Here is a 26,928-nt window from a genome sequence, read left to right as displayed (position 1 = left end):
ACCAGCATCATAGGCCTATATATAGAAACAGAGTAAAAAACACACAACCCTGCGCACAGACACACACACACACACAGACACACACACACACACACACACACAAAGCAACACACACATAGTAGACTACTACCATGGGTATATATGGAAAGTACTATTAAGACACAAGCATAGAGACACATATATATATACACAGACACACGCACACAGATAGATATCCATACACACAATAAAGGCTGAAAGTAGTCCAGTGCCACGGGGATCTACGGGTGCATCTATGCAAGAGACTCCCTCCTCTCTTTGAGGAGCGGGGGAGAGAAGTGCTCTTACCATTCCGCTGAAGGAGTGCCTGAGCTGGATGGCATGCCCATACAGCAGGGTCCGGTGGCCACCTCCTTGAGCTGCCTAGAGGAGACAATACACACATACACAATACACACACACAAACACACACACACACACACACACATTCATGCACACATACATATAAAGACTCACAGACAGAAACACACAACATGGACGGTACGCAGACACAGAACACATGAACATAGGTACACTCATGTACAGACACACAAACACACAGACATACAAATACAGACAGACACACATGTAAACATAGATCAGATAATTAGAATCCCATGTCCAGAAAGTCTTTTTCCTTTCTGCATGCACAATCTGACTTATCTGTCCTATGGGGATTAACGCAGCTAAAAGTAAGTTCATAAGTAAGACTATGCCCAACACGCCTTTGGGTATCAAACATCAAGCCAAGCAGATGCCTTCCAAAAACTCGCATTGATTATTTGGCTCCATAACTTCAATGATCATCTTTAGTTCTGCCTTATCAGGAAGATAATCAAACTCAGCTTGGCGGAAGGCATGAAGCTTACTCATGAACTTACATTCTGTGGACTATCCCTAAGACGCCCTTTTTTGTGATTGTGCTGCAATCAGCTCGGACGGGAGGTTAATCTGGAACAGTTCTGGCTCTGTTCCGGGCCTGTTCTGGCCCAGACCCGTTTCAAAGTCTGCGGCTGAGACAGGAAGTTGAGGACATGCACTTGTGAGAGTAAGTGGTCTACTGTTCATGCTTCCTGGTGAACAGGACACATTTCACTAGCCCGCGGGGAAATGTGGGAAACACCTTCCTTGAGCCCGCTGCCATAACACTGACATGAACATGTCACAACCCTGACAAGTGGCATTTGTTGCAACAAGTTGTCATGACAATCAGTGCCATGTGACTATTATCAGTAATCGACTTGACCTTATTCAAAGTATTTGATGCTATGACTACCTATAAACATTAATCATATGCTGTTGTGACACCCAAGATTGTTGAGTGTCTACCACAATGAATGATAATGGTCACATGATACGGTCCTGTCACTGAACGTTGACTGTCAGGATGACTAATGACAGGCTACGCTGTCTGCCATGACATGTTCATGACAATTTTATGTCACTCATACGAAGTAGGATTCAAGTGAAGCGTTGCCAAAATGTGCGCTGCCTCTCTTCCTACAGAAGAGATGAGAAAGAGGGGGTTAGGGAAGGGGAGAAATGACAACCCTCTCTTCCTTCATAAGAGATGAGAGACAGGGGGATAGGGAGTGGTCACCAAACACAACACTATAACATCAGCAGGCTGAGGACCGGGGGGGGGGGGACTGAGAGGTTGTTTACGTCTGGGTCGGCCGCTGCCTCCCTCTTTAAGCCACCGTTCCCCGAAAGCAAACAGGATTACTCACCTTCCGTTTGAGCCTCTAGAAAGCATCAAGATAAGAGAGACTGCCATTACTGAGTGCGTCTGGGTGTTTCAGATGCCCACAGCTGGGGTTTCGACTTTCATCGATACTGCAGAGTCGATCTACGTCTCATTAAATCTCTTTCTCTCTTTCTTTTCCATCTTTTATCTCACTTTTCTAAATTCATACGTACAGTTTCACCTAATATTCTTCAAAAATCTACTAATTGATTCTCTGTGCCGTGGGGTGAAGGCAGACTGGCTGGGATACTAGGCTGAGCCTTTCCTGTGTTTGCCAGTGCTGGTTCAGGGCGAGGTGAAAACACAGAACAGCACAGCACAGCACAGCAGTGCTCAGGGATTAAGCCATCGCAACTGCAATGACTCTGCACTGCATGAGGTGGCCAGAGCTTCTGGTGACTTAAAGCCTTATTACATTCAGGGCACGTCAAGCTGTGTTCACTGCTATGGGGCCAGCATTATACCACATGTGCTTCTGGATGGGAGGAGATGAATATCTTATTATGTGTCTGTGTGTATGTCTATGTGTGTGTGTGTGTGTGTGTATGTGTGTGTGTGTGTGTGTCTGTGTCTGTGTCTGTGTCTGTGTCTGTGTCTGTGTCTGTGTCTGTGTCTGTGTCTGTGTCTGTTATTAACAGGAGGGAGACTAAACCCCCCCACCCCCCTAACAACATATATAACCTTAACCCTTCCTGCTACCAGCCCCAGCCCCCTCTCACTCTTCCTGAACCAATCCCAGCCCAACCGAGTCCAGTCATGTCTGAGCAGACAGGAAAAGGTCAGCAGACTAGGGGACCCTGCGGGACACCCTGTCTCACCCCCAGCTGTGGGGCACTGACACCCTGACATCAGACAGAGTGGGGTGACCTTCCAGGGAACAGGGGCCCTTTTTGAATCCCTGCAGCGGAAGCCAGGAGGCATCTCAGCGGGGGGAGGCAGGCGAGGGAGCATGAAGGTGGGGGCATCAGAGGCGGCCATGGAGTGGCATAGAAGCTGGCAGAGCGGGCGCTGGGAGTGAAATATCACCACACACACACTCGCGCGCGCGCACACACACACACACACACACACACACACACACACACACACACACACACACACACACACACACACACACACACACACACACACACACAGCCACACACACACACACACACACACACAAACACACACACACACACACACACACTAGACAGAGCTGCCACACTGCATACACTCTGTCGCATGCCGACAGAGCTGCCAGAGGTCATCAGCTTCACACAATCATTAAGAAAAGCCAGAAAAGCAGAAATGTGCTTCTGAGTGCCGTTTCTCCCCGATGCTATATAATGTAGCTCTAATTGGGCACTGCAACATGCCAAGTGGAGTCAAGCATGCCTCTGCTAGTTTGGCTTCCTGTTAGTAACTGCTAATAAAGCCACCCTGTGTCGTCTTGGACTGTGACTGTGTTAATCATATTAACAGCACTGACACCTGTCATAGTCGTCAGTCTCAAGTGAACTTCACTACGTTAATACATTCAAGATTTCTGTCAATAGAAAACACACCGGAGGCTCTCAAGAACCCATTAACAAAAGTCTCCAAAAAGCAGAGTAGAGTGGCCTTGTGGCTTTCAGGTTGGTTAAAGGTGTAGTCCTTGATTATATTCCATTACACTTTTTATCGAATTTAGCCCAGCTCTGCTTTTGTAAATGAGAAGCAAACAAACTGGCTTGGACCGAGTAATACACTCCAGCCAATCAAACAACTTCAGGAGCATTCTAGAAGGGTGGGGTGCTGTTTGATTGGCCGTTGTGCTCAAATATAAACAACCTTTCGGGAGGATCGAGGACTGCACCTTTAATTCGCAGGGCTTTGGCAGTCAGTGACAGAGGGCAGGTGCTGCAACGTAGTGTAGCATTAACTGTAGCGAGAGGAATTTAAAATGGTGAGGGGCAAAGAAAAGCCTCAAGGAGCTTTAGCTCCTCTGAGCCGGCACTTTCACTACTCCCCTCCACACACATACACCCCTCTACACACACACACACACATACACCCTCACACACACACACACACTGAAAAAAAGAAATGCATCTTCAAAAATAATGGGTGCATTTGTTGCGGTTGTACAGTCCCCATGCCAACTGCACGGCAGAAAGGTGCTCTGGGCTACAGCTAGAGTAAGAGCTCAAGCCCTGAGAAAAGCAGCGGATACTGCGCTGTAATGTGCTAATAAATGTGGACTGGTCATGGCAACGCATGGCTGACAGCACAATACTTGACAAGTGCATTCATCTTCCCCAGCTTAAGGTAGGCACGAGGAGGAGAGCAGAAGGATCATGGGAGTGGATGGTTCATTTACCTACATTAGCAGTGTTGGGTTATTTTATTCTACATTTCCTCTGTGTGTATTCATGGGAAGAGACACTTTGCACCTTACGTTATGTATTCCAAATGATACTTCGAGCAACGGTAAGGACGAATTTAGAACTTAGGCAACTCGTTTTAATATCATCTTTTCATTTTGATGGAATATGGTCATGTAAAAGACAGATATGCACACCTGTTGTTCCCATTGACCACCCAGGCTATGCATCATGTAGCTCTAAATCAAAATTTAAGAAAAGCTTTCAAGCTAGACATTGCCAACTATATTACCAAAAGATTACTACAAGGTTTTTGCGTGCCTTTTAGGCAGTCAGCTTGCCAATTTTAGACAAAAAATCCTTACTGCTGCATTAATACCTCCTTAGTACGATCAAATGTTGGAAATTGAATTCATGACCGTGTGATCTGATAATACATGTTATCAACTCATCCAATGGAGCACTAGCATACTAACAATCAATATAATGAACAGACGGACACAAGCTGAGTTAAGTACTGCAGGTATGCTTCATGTGAACACTTAATAAATATGGACTAGAAAGCTGTCATGACAACACACTTGTATGTAAATGTGTTTGTTTGAATGTGTATGTGTGTGTGTGTGTGTGTGTGTGTGTGTGTGTGTGTGTGTGTGTGTGTGTGTGTGTGTGTGTGTGTGTGTGTGTGTGTGTGTGTGTGTGTGTGTGTGTGTGTGTGTGTGTGTGTCCAAGCCCTCCCTTGGAATCTGATTTCAATTTGTATTTGTCACGTTGTTAAGAGTTCTAACACCATCGACTTGCTTGCATCCCTCCTGGAATCCATAGTGCCATTAGTCATGAGGCCTGTCCTTACACAGTAGGATCCAGCATGAGAGGCTCTGCAGCGGCAGCCCCACCACAGAGGTGTAGCCAGCACCTGATCAAAAACGACTGCATTCCTTGTCACAGAGACTTGGATCGAGGAGGGGGTAGTGAGTGAGAGAAAGAGTGGACAAGCGGAAGAGTGAAAAGATGGCAGACTGAGAGTGGTAACGTTTTTTGTTGTTTTTGTATAGCCAGGTGCATTATTGTTTAGGTGCCATAAAAAGAGTCTGTTCATTTATCAAGCATCAAACCTGCCAGACCTGGTTACACTAATGATTGTCTTCGTTTGGGATGAAAAAATCAGCTTGTTTCAAATACATTTGTGCCCAAAATAAAACGATTAAAAGAAATGGTGGCTGCCCACTGGGATTGTGATTGCCCTGCTGAGTGTTAAGAGGAGGAATGGAAAAGTACTTCCTCACTGGCAGCCGAGGGAAACAACAGAATCAACACACTGTTGTCGTCATCAGTACCCCCCGCCAAAAAATATAATTGAATACATTTGAATTGAAAAATTAAATATAATTGAATTTCTGCAGTTTCTTCACAGTTACTGAGGTAAATAGACACAGGTTTATCTCTGTAGGGATATTTTCCATGTTGCCAGACACTTATAGTAACATTATGAGCCTGTTAGTGGTGAAAACAAGTGGATTACTTTGACGCATGTTTGCCATTTTGTGGTTGCAAGTTAAAGCGTTCTAACTATTTCAAACGTTTTCTGTCCCTCGTAAAAATCTGGACCCCCCAAAAAAGCTGGGAAAATAGGGCCCAGGTTGAAAAATACCAGTTTCCTTTAAGTGTAGCCAAGGATATATGCTTCTTCTTATATCATCAGTCCTTATTTCTGTGTGAGTCCTCAGGAGTCCCACTCTTCCTCGTTACCTAAACACGCTAAAGATGCAAAGACTCACACCTAACTGAGGACAGCTTGCTCGAAACTCCTGGCTAAGCCTGAGCTACAATAACAAAATAAAGCAAGACTACCCATTAAATATATAAAAAAGGAATCTGATCCCAAAACTGTTAAATGAAAGGGACTGGATAACTGTTATTTATGTAAGGCTGGTTTTAGACTCCAGGGAAGAAGAGAAAACAGATACCATGGCTCAGATACCAATGATTTTTCAACTGTCTGCCCAATATGTCTCTGGATGTGTCATATCAATCAGTGTCATATCAAACATAACCAATCAGTCAGGTGCAAACAATATCAACCAGGGAACAATGTCTTCAGTATGTAAAAAATGCGACATGCATTCACACACAGTCGTCTGTAAACAGCGTGGGTATTGGTGTGTGTGCCATGTAGCAGGGCCTGTGAGGCCAGTGGGGAACTGTGGGGAGTACAGGGATGGTACTCACTTCGCTGTTCGCCCCTGCTTTGGCCAGCATTTCCTGTAGGGCTCGCACTGATAGAGACTGCTCCAGCACAAAGTCACAGATGCACAGATCTGGAGGAACATACTGGGAAAGAGAGAGCAGAAGAGAGGCAGAGAGAAAGAAAGAAAGAAAGAAAGGGGGAGCGTGAAAGACACAGAGAGAGAAAAGAATAGAGAGAGAGAGATGTTAAGCATCTGCATCAAATATTCAAACTCTTTAAATAATAATACACACAACCACATCATAGTATAATGTTTTCTGAAGGCAAGACTGAGCATTCTTAGTACTCCACCTCCACACTTCCACTGTGCATTGAGAAGCTAAAGGGAAGGATACATAATACATATCTGTAATAATGCATGGGCCTGCTGCATGCATAAGGTCATTCTGTACATGGAGATAAAACACATAGACTGAGGAGCTATTAATGGATGCTCTGGGCTCAGAACACACTTCGTCAACCGAGAATAAACAAGGTCTGTCTGACAGGGCAAAGTTTTCTTTGTTTTGCACCAACTAATATGATTTAGTGCAAAATAATAATATGATACAAATTAAATTAAATTATATGAAAATACATTTCACAGACGGGTGGCTATTTGACATACATTATAGATGCACTACATACAAATCTATTTTAGCGTATGAGATTAAAGATTCAGTCCAGTTTCCCAAACTCAGCAGTAGTAGCATAGGGTACCTAGGAAGCAATTGGTTGTGCAAAATGATTCTGCTAGATGAACATACAAATACGTTTCAATAATTTGACATTTCATACAAAAATCAATGCTAGACATTTCATAAAATAAAATACTTGTGCAGGCAAAGTGCTGATTTTCCCTTAACAAAAATACAAGAAAGAAGAGAACACTTTTCAAAATTAGATCATTAAAACTAAAGATTGATAACAAAACGTGTATTTTTGGAGGCTGTAAAGTGCACTAAGCATAATCTGATATAAACTCTATACAAATGCAGTGGCAGGACATGGACACTTTGAAAGGCCACCCATCTCATACTCAAGGATGGCCATTTCCTGGACCATGCTTTCATCAGCAAACTGTTCTTCCCTGCCTCCTGCTCCATCACCAGCATATTACTCACGGCCACAGGCTCACAAACTCAGTCCAAATCCTGCCTGACCACAGACATCAAAATGGACAAATACACACGCACGCACACACACACACGCACACACGCAAACACACCCACACACACAAACACACACACACACACACCAACACCCATACGCACACACAAATACAATATACACCCCACACAGACGGTGTGGGGACTGATTGCACTCTGAAACCAATTCCGATTATTGCATTCTTCAGGAGTTGCCGACTAAGAGGAAAGTAAAAGGCCTGATGTCTTTGTGTTCACTCCCTATGCCCCCTCATGCATAACTATCATGTACAAGAAGCCTCGCGCCACCATTAGTGCTTATTTATTGGGCCTTTCAAACTATTACTCTAATGGCACGATCTGGTGGTGAAGACACACAGCGCTTTGATGAAGAAAACATTCAACCATATATAAAGAGGACACACTTGACAAATGTAGTCACATAAATGTAGTCACCTGAAGGGTGTTACTGTAAATCAACACACGGAGCTGATTTTGTTGACAGCATTCTAGGTTTTTGACTGTTCATTCTTGCATGCTATAAATATCAGGTTATAATACACAAGACACATGATGAGGATAAGCTGCCATTATTTAGAGGAGAATTGTGCTTTTTTGCAAGCATTCTCTTCAATTGCCATAAAGGCAATCTGTCTAAAAGCCTGTGACAACCCCTGCTTCTCAGGTGCAATAAACACCATACAAAAACCCAGCTCCTCTGAACGTGTTTATTGATTTAATGCTGTCTCCTATAAGCAGACATGCAGGATCAGCAAACTCCTCGTCCTCCTGCAGAACAATGGACATTTTAATCAAGGCTTTCATCTTTAAAGACTGGAGCCTGATACTGATAATGGCACTTTTGCCTCAAAACTTTCAGTTCCACTCAACTCTAATTTAAAGCCTCGCTGACTCATATTCAAGACCAGATTGAACATGGACCAAATCTAATGATTACCTTCTTCAGGAAAAAAAGACAGGTGCAATAAAAACCCTGAACTTTGACTTTGCCTCGGAAGAGGAATCAAGTCGGACGTGCGAGCAGTGAAGGGTCATGATGATGAACCATTTTTGCAGACAGAGGGTTCCTTATGTAAAACAAAGTTCTATCCAGAACTCTCAAAGGGGCCCTTAAAGAACTTTTTTATTTTTCGGAAAGTGAAGTGCAATATTTCATATTATCCTTTAACCTCACCGCATCATTAGATAAGCAGAATTTTTAACCCTAAGGCGGGTCAATGAATCGAGCTGTTCACAGTGTAGAGCAGAGAGAAGCCATAGTAAATGTTAAAAATGGGACTGTGGCCAAACAGGGCGACCCAGAGGCCTGACAGTTTGAGGTAGCTGGCGAGGCGGGGACCTGCGGGAAGATAAATGAAGCCAGCTTAAGCAAAAAAAGGTGTCCTCTTTCTTAAGAGAAGTGCAGGGTAAGAAAGTCAGGTAAACTGGAGCACTTTGTTTGGTGCGCGTGTGTGTACACTATTATTCAGACACACGCACACAGTAAAGCTGAAGCACTATTATTCAGCACTAACACACTTGCTAATACAGGTTACAGCAGCATGCTCTTATTCTGCTCTTTTTTTTCTGAGGCACTGATAGTGCTCTCCCTTCACTAATTTGCTTTCCAGGAAGATTGTTTCTGAGACATGGCTACTGCTACTGTACAAAATTATGACTAAAAAACGATGAGGTTGTTCTGATTAATACACCGGGCTTGCCCTGTTACAGAGCAGTAGGAAGGAATGCACTGTGGTCTTAGACCACCTAGAGTGGAGCAGAGTGCCTTGGCATCCTAACAAGCTCTTGTGCATGCTGTAGACTGTGGTTACAGCCATAGATTTGACCCTAGTCAATAGCATCAGCATAAACATAAAAAAACATAATCAATGCCACCATGCATTTTTATCACTGTTTTCAATAAGTGGTGAGGCCCACACTGAAAGCGCCCCACCACTCCGGGCTAAAAGCCTCGGCGACCTAATTTGCAGTGACAGATGTCAATGTATCGGGAGTCAAGAGTCTAAGGTGGGGCCACTGCCAAGGAGATGGCTCTAGACGACAGGAGACTGTGTGTGTGCGTGCAAGCGTGTGTGTGTGTGTGTGTGTGTGTGTGTGTGTGTGTGTGTGTGTGTGTTCCTCAAAGCCAGGTGTTGAATGCACATTTAGCTCTGTGTTTTTGCAAACTGATGGTGCTTGTTGCACAAACTGACTGATCAATGTATCAGTTGTGGGTGGGGGATTGGAATGAGCTTTCAAATGTACTTTAGGATGCTAAGCTACACACACACACACACACACACACACACACACACACACACACACTCACCCACACAGTAAATTAGGTACAGTAACTCTTCTCTATCTATTGTCCGATGTATCAATCTATCTACTGCATCTATCTGTCTATGTTTACACGTAAAGTATATCCTCCCTCAGGAATGCCAGTGGACATGCAATAGGAGGTCAGTGGTGGCTCATATTGAGCAGCATGGGGGAGGGTCTGGCCCCATATGTGACCTTTAAACTGCTGAGGCATGGAGGGGGTGGTGATGAGGTGCATGTGGGGGGATGTTGCCACTACTGGGCAGAGACAGTGTGTGTGTGTGTGTGTGTGTGTGTGTGTGTGTGTGTGTGTGTGTGTGTGCTTGTGTATGTGTGTGTGTGTGTGTGGGTGCGTGTGTGTGTGTGTGTGTGTGTGCATATAGGCGTGTATGTGTCCTTCTGTATACAGTATGTGCATAAGAAACCGCTTATATTTAATATTTTTGACCGTATGTGTGTAAATAAAGCTATATCTTTGGTTCTTTAGATCTGCACACACAAATCAAATGCGTGTTTTAGAGTATATGTGTTCCCTTTGCATGTATGATGATGTCTGTGATGTGTGTGTCTTCATTCACCAGTGACATATACTGCTGGGGAAAGATAGTTTTACGGCATCATGTCCTCGCCCAATCTCCCTGGTTTACGACCACCGGGTCTAAGCCTTACTCCCCCCTCAGCCAGACGTGAGAAGGTGAGGCGACTCAGATCTCTGCGTTCCCTAAGGAGGTCACTCGGGCCATTCAGCACTCTCACTCTGAATGCTGAGAATAGGCGACCTCTCAATCAATCAGGACCTTCCACCCAGCCGCTCAGCCACGCTAGGACTGAAACACAGCTATGGATTCTGGGGGACAGAGATAAACCCTTTACATTTACATTCATGTTATCATATTATATTATATTTTATTTTATATAATATTTAATATTATTTATTTTATTTTATCTATACCATATCGATTTTTTTATTATTATTGTATTTCCATTTTTAGCAGGTGCTTATATCCAAAGCAACTTGCATTGCATTTTCATCAACATGTGTGCACCCCGTTATCAAAGCCATTGTGCTCCCAATTGAGCTACACGGACACACAGATGCATAACTAGAAAAAAGAGAATACAAGTGTCTGTGTATTTATACTAAACGGGTGAAACTGGCTCGGCTGATTGGCTGCTAACTTGTGTCGTGCCATGTCCCTAGATATTGCTTGAGATTAAATGTGTTTGTGTTTTGAAACCCCATAATAATCTGTTTACTGTCAGTGTCACTTGGCAGACTGTTTGTGTTATCAAAATTAATTAATAATCATACGAGCCCCAGATTAATTGGCAGGGACTGTCTCGCTTGGCCCTTGTCTTTGAGATTCCTTTCAGGCTGCTGGTAAGCAACAAGCATTCACCACTGACTCGACCTGCTGCTGTGGTTGAGGTAATAGCATGGCATTGTTGTCATTTCTGCTTACACCTTCAATTCTTTTAAGGTGTGATTACTTGTGTGTGTATGTGAGTGTAAGGGGGCTCATTATATGCATGTGGTCCTTTGTGTCCTTGTGTACTTGCTTGTGTATGTGTCTGTCTGACCTTGAGTGTGTCTGAAAGGGTTTCCTTCCATGTGTGTGATTGTGTGTGTGTGTCTGTGAAATGATGTCTGTGCAAGTGTGTGTGTAAAAGAAAGTGTGTGTGTGTGTGTTTGTGTGTTGATCTGTTTCCCTGGGGAGAGATTCTTTTCATACAAATAAAAGCCAATGGAGACAAACTGGCAGGCAGAGAGGTCATGCATCACTTCTGTCTGTGGTAATTACTGTCAGATGCACTGGAGGAGGGGGGCCTGGCTGCCCCTCCCCCCTCCCAGGGAACAGACGGGGAGAGCCGAGGAGGGCTGCTTCATGGCAAGGGCCGACAGACAGAGCCACAGCGTCTCACTCACGCTGCTAACAGTGTCTGTACGCCTAGCCCTCTTGGGCTGGTTCTGTCTGTGTCTCTGTCTCTGTCTCTAGCTCCATCTAACTGTGTGTGTGTTTCTGTCGGTTGTTGTTGATGTCTGCCCATCTGTCTCTCTGGTGATCTTTATCCGTCTCTGGGGACTCTATCTGACAGTGTGCTTCTGTCTGTCTATCTGTCAGTCTGTCTGTCTGTCTCTCTGTCTGTTTGATCTTGAGTGTTAAACTGTCTGCTTTTTATATCTGACAGGAGGATGAGTGTTTCACAGACACCTATGGTCAGTGCCATTGCGTCGTACTCCTTCTCTGTTTATGTCTATGCCTTTGGAGTTGGCCTTTGTTTCTGTCTGTCTGAGTATTATCAGTCTCTCTTTCTCCTACATCTGCAAGTGTGTCTGTCTCTCTTCTCTCTGGGCAGAATGTCTCTCTGTCTCTGTTTATCATTGCCTTCCTCTGTCTCTCAATTTTTCATTTCCACAACTTCCTCTTCTTCCCTTTCTCTTCTTAACTTTATTTTTTCACCATCAATCACTCTCTTTCTCTCCGTGTTTCTCCCTTGCCAAGTCTGCAACCCCCCCTAATCAAATTTGTTCATCTTTCTGCTACTTTCTCTCCATCTCTTTCCCTTTTCTTGATATTTCTTCTCTTCCCCTCCCTTATTGCTTTGCTTCTTGTACCCTGTATGTTTACCCACCCAGTCATGAGGGAAATTAGTCAGCTAGAAACAATGCTAATGGATTACGATTATGAAATGTGGTAAATCCAATTAGTTCCTGCTGCCAACAATCCCTGCAAGAAGGGAGACAAAATATGATACACAATATAATGCCAGAGGGTGGTAAATGCGGTGACTTGTTATAGGGCGGGATTGGTATCTGTCACTCTCAAGCTATGAAAATAGCTGTCTGTTAAAGAGAGAAGAGCAAGAAGAGCAGGAACTTGACAACTCGTACAATTGTTTACTTGTTTACTAGTTTTTTTTTTTCAACAGAGCCCGTCTAGCTTCACAGGTAAAAGGAGGAGTGTGTTTGAGTCAGCCTCCTTCTGAGCGATCTTCACTGAGTGCTGAGTCTTCACATCTAGGTGTCTGCCGTCGGCTACCATGAAGAAATGCTTTAGCCACACAATTAAAGAGAAGGAAAAAAAGCCCCAGTGAGGTGTCATCCATTTTCTCTTTATTGCTGATAATCATTCAGGACTGGGTAGCTTACAGCACACATGACTGAACTCTGACTCGATGGCACTTTGCAATAACAAATAGAGCAATTATGGAAAATAACTTGATTTCATTATGGGTAATAATCATGAGAGATTTTACTAGCATAATTGTTCTCCATCTCTTTTTCCCCGCAACCACATCCCTACAATCCTACCATGCTTTGGACCTTTCTCTATTATCTCATCAGGTTGTCAAGGCAAAGCTAACACTACTTGATTTGCTATCATACTTGCTTGGTAACATGCACTGAAGACTATAATGTACTGCCGTTTTATGTCATACTATAAATGTTACACTACTGTGAAGCTCCTCAGGGCCAAAGTGAAACACTAAGCTCAGATTTCCATACTTTGTCTGTTAAAATAAATATTATTGATATATGTGAAGAGAAGACTGCAGTCTTTGCAATTCTACAAGACAGACAGATATTGTTAGAAAGGCTCTAGCGGGTTGCCAGCGCGCATGGCAGAGATTTGTTTTCGCAGCATTTTGTGATTAGGTCAGTTTGCAGCAAATCACCAGAGGAGTCTGCACGCCAATAGTTTGCTTGTTTGTTTACAGATTAGTAGTGGATGTTAGACCTGTCAGGAAAATACAATATCAACGTGACCCCATAAACTGCATTCTGACTCCAGAGGTGTTCTTGCAGACACACCAGGGCGACACCACCATACCTGGACCTCACCATATACAGTCCTTTTCATCCGTTGACCAGTTTTCACAGATTTTTTTACAAACCTCATTCGACACAGGCTGATCACAGTGATACTTAATGCAGCAAACTTTATTTTTTATATTAAGTTAGATCTCCATACCCATGTAGATCCTTGTAGATACTGCAGCACTGACTTAAACAATACAGGGTTTACAACACAGTAATACATGTAATAACTGACTGGATGGAGATGGCATACTCCTAACTGGAAGCGTTATGAGGAAAGGCAACCATATTCACTTGAATTACCCAATAAGTACAGTCTCTGTCTCTTCCTCCCTTATCGCTCTCTCTCTTTCTTTCTCGGTATCATTTCCTTGGTTTCTGAGAGCTGGACTAACAGGAGAGTGCCTCCAAAGTCATGCAGTTACCATGATGCCCGAGCTATGGCTGGGATTCTTTCAATATCTCTTTTTCTGTCAACCAGGGCCATCAGGCTGCTAAATGGACATTGATACACCACCGCCACTTTGCACTTGTCACTTTACATGCATTGTCATTGTCACTTTCATATTACTGTTTGCACAGGGAACCCATCAGCTTGAGGAAGTTCAGTCGTAAAACAGCATGTTTGAGTGTGGTGGGGTGTTTTTGTGGCGAAAGACTACTAATTGGAAATAGGATGGTTCTGATTCTGAGTAGGTACTGTCTAAAATAGGTACTGTCCCTAATTTCCTTACACCCATGAACAATCATGACCCAGCAGCACTAGCAGCTGTGTGTTCCTGTTTCCACTGAGATCCACACACACACACAGAGACACACAGACACACGCACACACGCACAGACACACACCCACGCGCACGCGTGCACAGGCACACACGCACACACACACACACAGACACACAGACACACAGACACAGACACTGACACAAACACAGACACAGACACAGACACAGACACAGACACACACACACACACACACACACACACAGACACACAGGCACTGACACAAACACAGACACAAACACAGACACAGACACAAACACAGACACAGACACAGACACAGACACAGACACAGACACAGACACAGACACAGACACAGACACAGACACAGACACAGACACAGACACAGACACTGACACAGAAACCTTTTCCAAAATGCCTAACAACATACTCAAGTACCACTGTGGGGAGAAGTGACCCGACCCCTTTAACAAGCTGCCTACATCCCTGAATCACACTCACCCAGCTAATCAAGTAGGCACAAGAGCCCTACAACCGAATTTCCATTTCAGGCCAGACATAATTTCCAGAGAGCCAGATCATACCAGGGATACAAAACTAATCCCCATCCTAGCAAATAAACAGCAGACTTGTTGAGCGCGAGGAGAAGAGGTCAGAGCAGATCAGATGTTTAAGTGCTGACAGAAAAGCTAGCGCCTCTGGCAAGACTGGACTGACTCGGAGTCAGAAGTATCTGTCCCACTCTCTGGAACCACCAGCTTTTTATTAATCAGCCTCTTACACGATTAAAGAAGGGGAATGATGTCCTGAGAAGTCCCTCTTCCAGTAGTGCGCCACCAATGGTGTCATGGCTTGTGGTGTATGACAGTCAGCCTTACCTTAGCCTCTGAGGTGGGCTCCAGGTAGCAGAGGCGATTCCCCAGTCCCTCTGCGGTGAGGCAGAACTTGCGGTTCTCTTTCTGGATGCAGGCGACACACTGGAGCACCACCTCATCATCCTGTCAGAGATTAAACAGAAGGTTACCACAGGCTGACTATAACCACAGTGTCAATAAATCAATCCTCCATATTTGTCTCCATCTCTGTCTCACGCAGAATCTTCGCCCAGGTAGTGGACCGCTCCCAGCAGTGACCCACACTCCCAGCAGGGCATCACTTCTGCCCTCTCTTACCCAGGAGAAGCTGGTGGTAACAGTGGTACCTGCTAAACCATGCGAGCCCACACAACATATATTTGTATTCTAGCATATTGTATCAGCACTGCAAGACTGTTGGATTGATTTTTTATTTTTTTTAAATGATGCCATTTTAAATAATGGTTGGTGTTTTATTATTCACTCTTACAATAGTCTTGTGTGCTGTTTATGAGCACTAAAACATATGATATGCTTAACATCTTATATTGCTAGAGCTGTTAGAGACACACAGAACACACACGCAGTAAATACATTTTTTGCACAGGAAAACCACTTGTTCTCCAGCTGTTAAAACATCCCTATGTAATTCTCATTTATAATGCAGCACTCTGAGTAACCAATAAATTAATTTTTTAATAATGTGAGGGAATGCATAAGAGCAGCTCTTTTTTTCTTCTGGCTTTTTCTTTACTTAAATGTTTTTGTTTTTGTGTTTGTAAGTGTGTTTTTCCTGGTATCATCAAAAAAAGAGCTACTTCTTGAAGGGAAGGGGTGCTACAAGTAAGTCTAACATCCTCTGTGCGATTTACACTACAAAACGAGGCTGAGGTAATTGATCAGAGCATTCAGGTTTTTTAAGGAAATAATTAACTAACAAAACAAACTCTTAGCGGCTTTGATGTAACGTGGCTCCCTTTGGGCTGGTGCCACTCGGGATAAACCGATTTGTGGCTTTTCACTTCCTTTGGTTATGAGCAAGCGCTCCCCAAAACCCATATTTACAGCATGTGATTTACACACATGATATAATTTTGAACTATATGCATTTCCAGTGCACTTAATAGTGCATACTTAATACCGCAGCTGTAGTCCTCCCACTACTGAAATAAAACAAGGGTAGGTTACTGGTTTCTGTACCCTACTTAAAATCTGGACCGCTGAGGTGATTTGAGGCTTGACGATGGAGGTAAGCAGTGTCTGGCTTTCCAGAAGTCCAGCAGCACCAGGGCTGAGAGAGAGCCGAGGGGATGAGGGGTGGTAAGGAGAGATGCTGCACAACAGCCTACTGCAGCATTCACTTAGGGGCTGCAGAGGCCACAATGCAGCACTACACTGTGCTTTGTGCTGTGTGTTTGTGTGTGGATGTATGTGTGTGTTTGTGTGTGTGTGTGTGATTTGGTTTGTTGGTTGGTGTGATTTGGTTTGTTAGTTGTTACTGTACATTTTGTCAATCTGTATACCTTTTGTGGGGATTGTTTCTGTGACTGTAGGGTAAGGTGATGTGTGTTGTGTGTGTGTGTGTGTGTGTGTGTGTGTGTGTGTGTGTGTGTGTGTGTGTGTGTGTGTGTGTGTGTGTGTGTGTGTGTGTGTGTGTATATATATGTGTGTGTATTAGAGAGAGGGTGTCAGTCGCATTTCAGTCTCTGGAATTTATGGAGCATTTGGGCACCATTCCTCCCCAGCTATCCATCCACATCTATTTAAGGATCTCTCATGCACTCTTAACAATTTAGTTTTCAGCATAATGTGCTAATGGAGACCCATAGGCATCTCTACAGCTTCTATTGGTGAAAACAAACTAAGGAACACTGCTGAAACTTGCAAGGCTCAAAGAGCTATCATCTATTAGAACTATTAGTCACGTCACTTCACTGATCAGTGAGCCTTCAACCATAAATCAGGCCAATCGCTACATGCTCTACCCTGTCTTTGATGCGCTGAAGCTTGTATTGATGAGGGTGGATTTGATTTGTTATGTGCTCTCTCTCTCTCTCTCTCTCTCTCTCTCTATCTATCTCTCTCTTTCCATTCCATTCTGTAAACTGAGTATGAAATGCTGGTTTTTAGTGCTGGTTACCTTGGAAAGACAGAATTCAAAACTGGAGACCTGCCAGTAGTTGATCAGTAGTCAAATCTTAACTAGAGCAAAACGTCACGGTAACCCCTATGATGTGACACTACCAACGGAGCAAATATTCAATATTCTGCACCTTCCTAGAGCACAGAAGACAAACTGCTGCTTCGCTGGCTTAGGGGAGGCCAGTTAAGCCCTTCTGTTGTGCAGATTTTCACCTCTCATCCCTTCAAAGGACGCAGGGGCATAGCAGCACCTAGCCTTGCCTTCAAAGAATAAAGTGCATTCGCACATGCATAATGTGTTGAGGGCCCCGGAGACAGTGTTGAGTTAAAAGGCCATAGCTAAAAGCATGCTTATGGCTTCACGACACATCCTCTCAACCTGGACATCAATTCCGGACTTACATCAATCCCCCCCCCTCCCCCGCCCCCACCAACCTCACTCTCTGCAGAATATAACCTCTAAAAGCTGGCTGCACCTGCCTTGCCACTAAACTCCCATGACTGTACTACTAAAGAGGTGTGAGTCTGCTCTTTAGGTTTACAGTATTAATCTGCTATGAGTTGGTTGTAGAAATCATGGGGTGTTTAGGGTTTCGTACAGTCTTTACAAGGGTCTGTTTGTGCCTGATAACACAATAACATATTAAGTGAGTACCTTTCACACCACTGGAACTACAATTATACCTGGCTTCATGCAGATATCAGGCTTTACACAGGCCGTATATCTGGTAGTGGTAAATGAATAATCCCAAGCCTTGATCCATGTTCTAGAAAAGTTTCTGTCTTTCCTTCATCAATCCTCTCTTTTTCTTTCTCTGTGTGAGTATTTCCACGTAAGATAGATCAACATAAACTAAATAGTTTCCTGGACAACTCTGCTTCAGAGTGTAATCTTCCAGAGATAGGGAAACATATTAAAGTGTGTTCAATTTTGGGTGCTGAGACAAGCACCCTTCTTTCCAAAACATTTTACAGGAGTTTAGATCCACAAAACTGACTACATTACCCCATTACAGACCACGTTACGCTTTGAATATAAATGTGTGGGTTTAAACTCCCCCTGTTTCCTTGTCTAAGTTTGTCGATGTCATATTTATTTATATAGCACACTTAAAAACAAAATGGGTTGTACCAAAGTACTCTGTAGTTCAAATGATTGACTACCAAAGTTCAAAAGTAAATTTAAAACAATAACAGTCTGACAGTGTCTGACAGTGTCTCAGTCTCTCCATAGTGAGGGTGGAGGACAGCTATCAACATTTATGTAAAGGAGTAGACTACCAGAGGAACTGCAAAAAATAACTTCCTGAAGGAACCCAAAAAGAAAACTTTTGAAATAGGTTTGGACATTATTCATTCCAAAAATCACAGAGAATTTGCATCTATTTAATATTTTCACAAAGACAGCTTCCTTGCAAACACTACTGCATCTTTTAAGGACATTGCACAAATATGAGTAGGAACTATTCCTCTCTGGCAACCATGCTGTATAGTAAAGCTCCAGTTCGATCACTGGCTGCTTCCACACATTTTTTAAGAAACTTGCTCAGCTCAGACAGATGCCAATCACTGCGCAGTGTATTTCCAAACACGCCAGGTAGCTAGTGTTTATCTCGTAACTCAGCATGTGGCGCTCTCCATCAAGATAGACACAGGCTTGTGTGACATGCCAGGAACCCGAGCCGTATTCTGCCTACATATCTTAGAGTCACAAATCTGTCACCTCTTTAAAATAAAGTAAATCTTTCTTCTTCTTTTTTACCACATACAGTTGGCCACCCAAGCTCCACAACACAAACACATCAGAACTTGGCTTTGTTTGTGTGTACATGTGTGTCTGTGTGAAAGTGTACATGTGCATGTGTGTACATGGATGTGTGTGTGTGTGTGTGTGTGTGTGTGTGTGTGTGTGTGTATGCTTGTGTATGTGTGTGTATGTGTGCTTGTGTGTATGTGTGCTTGTGTGTGTGTGTGTGTGTGTGTGTGTGTGTGTGTGTGTGTGTGTGTGTGTGTGTGTGTGTGTGTGTGTGTGTGTGTGTGTGTGTGTGCGTGTGTGTGTGTTAGAGAGGTAGTGAGTGTTCCTCCCTCCCACCTCAGACAGCATTTAAGGGAGATTTATGGTGGCAGAGATCCCTATCGGCTGAGAGATGTACATCCATAAAGTAGAGCCTTCAACCTCATGTCGCTGGACTCCTTTATTTAAAGAGCTCTCGTTTCTTCTTCCCCTCTCCCCACTAACTCTTCCCCAGCTTGATCATGGGAGCCAGGGAATCTGGCGAATCGATGGCAAAGTAATCCGAGGAGGCACGGTGGAGCTATGTGGTAGACAACATAAGTACAGCATTACATACATCTCTAGATAGAGACCCAAGAGGGAGGAAGGGAGGGAAAGGAGTATCTGACCAAGGGGGAGTGGTAAACTGAGCAAAGGTCAGTCGCAAGCTCCAATGGCTTCACAGGCCAAGCAAAACACTGCCCCTTCCCCCCAACACAAGCACATTTGGAAAACCATAGATACACAGGTGGGGCATTGGGGTATTTACCTGTGAACCACAAGACAAGACGTCTTCATGAAACTTCTTCACTAGTTTGGTGAGTGCACTGCAAACACCCACTATCTAACCATACACAAGGGTATTTTAAATTGGTTAACATTTTTGGGGAAAACAAGAACGATGTTCTAGAGCTAAGGGAGCAACTACAGAATTGCTCATGTTTTCTTTATATTCCTCCTGTAATTCCTGAGGTCTGCCTCTGTCAACGGCTCGCACTGCTTACAGATTCCGCACGCCTCTCTGAGTCTAGACGTGGAACATCCTTAATTCCCTCCCCCTCCATCTCTTCCTTCTGCCGGTTATCTTTTTTACATTAACTTTGTTTTCATTGTTCCGAAAACAAATCACTCTAACAACAAATTGTCCATATGAATGAATTCAGAACAGGGCCTTTTGGAGACAGCGTGACTTGGATCTTTGTGTATCCAGCAAACAAAATGTATCACCCAGCTTCACACTGCTGTGTTATGTACGTTTTATACTTCCACAACAGCAGGGCACTGCTTTGGTCTACCTAAATCTTAACACAGTTGTAGGCAGCCATAAGATTAAATCCCGTGGCACCAAACTGAATATCCACTGCCTTACGGACAAGGGCAGATGTCTTCCAGACACTAATATGATCACTCTATGAAACCTGATAGTCCTTCAAGTTCCACCATTCAGAGTTTAACTCTTTTAACTGCCAGGTGCCTGAAACTATTTAATAAACATCCTTCTTACATTTTCATACTGCGTTTCATCTCAATCTGTCTAGACTTGATTTGTAATCCACGGCGGTTGCACTATTTCTGTTAGAAAATAATCAGTTCGGACCCCGTGAAGAAAAAGATCTACACAATTAAGGGTCACTGTTCATTGATCGCTGTGTCCAAAATGTTCAAAAACGTCTGGTAAGGTTACAAGTTAAAAGGTTAGATAAAATAAGCTTAGAGGTTAGCCATCAATTTCATTTCAAAGACAAATTGTGAGACATCTCGCAGGTAAACAGCGTTCTTGAACATTCTTTCCGACAACGGGCTAAAAGCTTTCCGATCAAAGCAGTTGATGGCCTGGGTGAGTCAGAGATGTGTGGCGGTCCCCAGGTCCCTGGGAAACATGCGGTGACTCAGACAGGAGGGGCTGATGGGCCGCTTAAGATCAGACGGCCGAGCAGTTTGTTTCCGATGACTCATCAAAGGGACGAGCCAGTGCCCACACGACAAATGAGGTGCTACATAGAACACGCACACACACTCACTAACACAAACACACACACTCTAACTAACACAAACACACACACACACACACCTGTACACCTTCAACACAACTAGATGCATTAGATACAAACACACAAACACACACATCTGCACATACTGATCAAACATAAGGTAGGCACCACAGCACAACTAAAGACATCTTAATGGGCATAAAAAACACCATGATGTACAAGCATTCAAACTTTCAACCTTCTCTCAAATACACATAAACACACACATCTGCCCTACTGTCCTTTTCTCCCATAAGACAATACATTCAACTCCACCCATTGAACATTTCTCCCTGCTTCATGTGGGGGGTTACTGGGGGCAGTGAGCATGACATCTTTATGAGTTGTGTTGTCTTACAGTGTTATGTTATGTTAACCTCTGGCCTCGTACTTACAGCCGAATCACAGCCATGGGGATACTCTTTACCAACCCCTCACTCTCACTAAGGTGTTGTGTTACAGGAAACTTTGGGATTCTTTAGCCTGGGTCCTATTTCCCCATCATTTTCACTTCAGATTTTTACTAGGGACAAAACACCATTAAAATCGCTCCAGTTTTGAGTTACAACACTATAACTGACAACCAGCTATACAATGTAATCCCATGGGGCAAGCATCGGCATCAAATTAAACCACTTGTTTTCACCACTGACATGCTCAAAATGTTATTATAAGTGTCTGACATCATGAAAAGGATCCCTACAGAGACAGTCTAGCCAGATAGTCTGTTTACCTCAATTACTGTAAAGAAACTAGAAAATTATGGTTTCTACAGTTTCTGTAGTTTATGTGCCAGTAGAAAATGACTGTAAAACAGTTTCTTTATCGTTATTGAGGTGAACCGACACAGGTAAACATGACAGCAGTTAACATTGACGCAGATGCATACATCATAGGATAACATGCCGTAGCCATTTCGTGGTCATAGGTTATAGAGTTTTAACTCAACACCGGAGCGATTTTATGTACCTAGTAAAAATGTGGACCCAAAAAGATGGGAAAATAGGGCCCAGGTTAAAAACTTGTGAAGTTTCCCTTTAACCTCCGACCTCACGCTTACAGACGAATCACAGCCAGGGGGTTATTCTTTCCCAACCCCACTCTCACTTGTGTCATATTCCTCATGTGTTTGGGTTGTGTGGTGTAGTGTAAGGTTAGCCTCATCTTGTTCCCTGCAGCAGTACAGTGCTGTGAGATTCCTCCTAGGCACCCTCTCTCCTCTCTCCGTTACACACCCACACACACTCAGACGCTGGTGTGTCTTTACACCTGCCTGCACTGTAGACATCTGCTCTTGGGCTGCACATGATTACGGCTGGCGTAATCAATCACGCCGCAGCTGCAAATTACGCCTCTATGATCGCCTGTTTGTGTCATTTTACCGCCTTTGAAGCAAATAGCTGGGCTTAAGCTAGACACTGTATCACATTTACGGTGCTGTTTTCAGGTGAAATGGAGATATCAAATTACCCTGTACATGGTACTTGTGAAGTAAGGATCATTGCTGAGCTCAATTACCACATACGCACACGCACTGTGTTTTATTGTACTTCCTTTCTTCAAAGCTCAAATTGTATTTTATTTGTTCATTTGTATAGCACTTTGAATGACCAAGGTTTATGAATTGTGCTATTTGCTTCATCCATGGGGTTCCATTTGGGCCCAAATGATGTCAACATGTACACTGTCAATGTGGACTGAACATCTGACAAAACATTTGTCTATGTCTATTCAACTTGACAAGATAAGGCTACTTCTGTCATCTTGTAGGACTACCTTTCATTTTACTGTGTCATTTTGCATGTCGATCAGATCATTGTCATTCTCCCTGCCGTTTAACTGCGTTTGCATGTCGATCAGATGTGTCGTCTGACTGTGTTGTTATGAATGTCATCCTGATGTGATTCAGAACTCCCATTCTAAATATCAATGAACTACCCTTGTTGTTTGACAAGCCTTCTTCTAAACCAATCATTTTGCACTTTTACTGAAATTCAAAGTTTTGGTTAAAATCAGGTTTGGATTTCTTAAATTAGTTTAATTAAGGCCTGATGTGACGTCAAGTTTAAAAAAACCTCACAAGACAACGACACTGGAGCATCGCCATGATCCAACAGTGTGAACCAGAGAGCAGAGGACAGGTGTCAGGTTGTATGCAACACTCGTATGAACCTTCTACTCTCGATCTATTCGTATTTGACCTCCATAGTCCACTTTTGAAATCTTCAGTGCCAATGTGAATGTCAACTGAGGACCACGTGCTATGTTGGGTAGATGCTCTATGTATCCTTTATCCATCCAAGATAGTGAACTTCGGGAGAAGCTGCAAAGGGTAAATATTACCTCAAGAGTTTACAAAGACTGGGAAAACATTCACCTGGCCTGTTTATTAAAATAATGTTTAGTGTTTGGCAAGTTCATCATCACATATTTTAGCAAACAACAAATATAATGCCAATCTTACAGTTTTTCACTGTTGCTAAAACCCGTTTTTCAAAACAGTAACGTCTTTCTCAAAACTGCACACAGAAAATTGAAAACCTCACACACAAAATGCTAAACCTGACACTCCCTTTGCAAGATGACTCTTTGCTATCAAATCTCTTAACTGTTCACAAAATGGAACTCGTGTTTTCATTTGGTACACACAGCCATATTTTCAAAACACACACACATACATTCATTTAGTACACACAACTAAGCATTAGCTGCACACTACCAAGCATTTACAGCACACAGAAGTGCAAAATTGAAAACACAATCATCGAAACACACCATATGAATGACAATGACTCATTGAGCCCTTTCTCCTTTTGTAAAATGTATCAGTGTAGGCCTACATTTTTCATAGTCAAACATAAAACAGCAATACCGTTGTTCTCACAAACCATATTTACAATTTTAGTCTCCTGTTCCACCAGATTGTATTGACATAAAATTGTATACAAAATGCTTATAGTTTTTCTCAATTGCTTACACACATTTTTTGAAAGCATGCCTCGTTCTCAAAACTCTAAACACAAATTCCAAAGCAACTAACTGAAAATGCAAAACCCTTTATATCTCCTGGAAAATGGTACTTTGCTTTCAAAAAATATTGAAAGTGTGTTTTCTTCCTCCACAGTGTGGTTCTCTTTCAGTCCTGCAAAATACAAATACTGTGAGCACACTACGTATATTATATTGATATGCAGTATTACAGTACACAAGGCAAACAGATTTCGTACTTGTTCTCCATCCTGAAGGTTCTAATGAAAAACCATGAAAACATGGTCTACCACAGCGGCCCAAATCTCATTAGAGATGACCATTCTCCTTCTTCTTTCTCCTGATCCTCCTCCTTCTTCACCTTGTCCTCATTCTGTTCCTCCTCCTTGTCCTCCTCTTCCTTCTCTCTGTCCTCCTACTCTTCAACCTCCTACTCCTCCTCCTTCTTGTCCTCCTCTTCTTCCTCCTCTCACTCTTACCCCTCTCCTTCTCTGGTTGTGGATCTTTTCAAAGTTTTCAATAGTTTATCCAACAAAACAGAGGCTCAAGACACTATAATGGTGCAATCCTCACTGCAAATTGGTCAAAAGACCTGAAAGTTTAGAGATTTGACTATTTGTGGTTTGCAGGTTGATGCTTTGAGATTTTACTTGAAAATTGTGTGCAACAACAGAACTTTGTGTACACTGTTTTGACAACAACGTGATGTGTAATTGACATCAGTGTGTTCACAAGGAAAATCGGACTCTAATGTAGATAAGGGAATCTTAAGTATTTCCCACTTGGGGCGAGCGATTGATACATGACGTGAAGGTTGTGCAGATTGTGCCGAATTTTCGCTTTATACTTTTTAACAATAGTGAAAAACTGTAGTAGGGCTGGGTGGTATATCAACAATATTGATACATTCAATGATATTTTATAAAAAAAGATTTTAAAAGGACCATATTCATATCCATCCATATTTGAGTATGCGTGATAAAGGTTACGCAGTTTACCATCTTCGTGTGTTAAAACTGAGCACATGTTGATAGGGAAGAATGGAGTGTCTCTCACTCTTTCTCTCTCGTGAACACACTTTTCACTTATACTTACCACTATGATGAGCAGAAGCCCTTCAAACTAAGCCATTCCACAAAAGATAACTGTATGATTCTCAATACTCTAACAAATTGTAACTTGCTACTAGACGAAAATGGTCCTGACTGAACTACCGCTGCCAATCACCTGACATCTCAACTCTCTTATCGGCCAATCAGGTCAAAGGCTTTCACAGTGTGTGTGAGGGGGGGACTCCCACCCAAACGTTTGCTGCCATAACAACCTATCCATCATCTATGACTCGCGTAGCGCATTATGCAAAAAAAGAAATTGCATTGTGCTGCTGCAAATCATATTACTTGGTTTAAAAAAGCAAACTGACAAATCGTTGCAACACTTTGGTGTGAAGAGGAGAAAGGATTTCCTTTGCTGTACTCTGTCTTTCCTACAGCACACTGAAGACAAATTAGCATGGCTGTATCTGACACACTTCATCAGAGAAGTTGTAAACTTTTACAATTACCACAACCCTAGTTTTCCATCTCACAAACAACGCATTGCAATACTAGCAGGGGGAAAAAATCACTGCACTGGATAATGCATACAGCTTCACCAGCACTTTCAAAAAAGCAATCATTCAAAGGCTAAAGCATTTCAGTGATACACAGAGAGGTACGTTTGTGCCTTACTTTCAAATGATGCTGTGTGCTAAGACTGAAATAAAAAAAATGAAAAAGCACAGGTCCCCACAGATTGAGCAGCTGTAAGTAGATTGGCCTCCACACTGTCTGTTTTGCTCAGCCTTGATATATTCCCCCAGTGCAATCTCCTGACGGCACAAAAGGGACTTAGGCGCTATGCATAAGCATGAAAAACTGACACTTACTCACCAGCTGTCAGGGGAGTGTTGTACTGGTGTTTCCCAATAACGGTGTCTCTTAGTATTTTCTTTTTTTTTTTTTTTACAAAGGATTGAAAGGCATACCGTACTAAAGTTGTATCCTTTTCTATGCGTGTTTCCCAAACCATCTCTTAAGAATTCTCCTCAGTTAAACCTAACTACATATACTGTACCTCAAGAGGCTGAATCCACGCTTCTTGGCATTGATTATTGTAATTCACGTAGGTTTCAGCATGCGTGAGATGAGTATGATGGGCATGACTTAGATTGGAGCACAGCTGATCATTATTAATGAACATCAACAAGAAATACTATGCAAGTCAAAAGGAAAAAAGTTCCCAAATAAGGACAGTTGTGGGCTAGATTAATTGATTTGTATTCGCAAGGGATTGCAATTGAATAGCTAATTAACTTATATTGATGTGTTTTCTTTTTATTTAATTAAGCACACAATTAAGTGCACACATAGCTTGGTCCTACATTGCAGTCATGACATATGTCCAGTCACTAAACAACATTGTTAGGCACTAAACATCTGTAACTTAGCTTAACTTATAGCTTAGACTGGTCCAGATCAACCTTCCAGTTGTATCTCTAACCTTCTGGAAGTATCTACAGAGGGTAAAGGCTACTTAGGCAAGGACGTTCTGGGAAACACCTTGAAATGTTAAGGTACAGCTTAAGGTATAACTTTAACAAATTAAGTGTTAAAAGGGCTTTGAGAAAACAACGCCCAGATGGTTATCAGGACCTACAGAGTGGGAAACTCGTTTTACAGACTGGAGTTCTTCTGGAGTCACTCACTACATAGATCTGTGAATTGCAGT

At 42.9% G+C, this 26,928-nt stretch overlaps 1 protein-coding gene across 1 annotated transcript in view; it reads right to left on the bottom strand.

Moving 5' to 3' along the window:
• LOC308374408 (ryanodine receptor 3) overlaps nt 1–26,928 on the bottom strand; it is a gene marked incomplete at both ends in the record, with an annotated part of 180,276 nt that overhangs the window by 124,215 nt on the left and 29,133 nt on the right. The window contains 3 exons of the mRNA XM_080850185.1: nt 328–402; nt 6,313–6,441; nt 15,250–15,369. Of these exons, the coding sequence (XP_080706311.1) occupies nt 328–402; nt 6,313–6,441; nt 15,250–15,369 (324 nt within the window). The remainder of the gene's footprint in view (nt 1–327; nt 403–6,312; nt 6,442–15,249; nt 15,370–26,928) is intronic.

The sequence above is a fragment of the Sprattus sprattus genome (genome assembly GCF_963457725.1).
Source record: "Sprattus sprattus genome assembly, chromosome: 13".
Lineage (NCBI taxonomy): Eukaryota > Metazoa > Chordata > Actinopteri > Clupeiformes > Clupeidae > Sprattus > Sprattus sprattus.
This window is presented reverse-complemented; position numbering and strand designations above follow the sequence as displayed.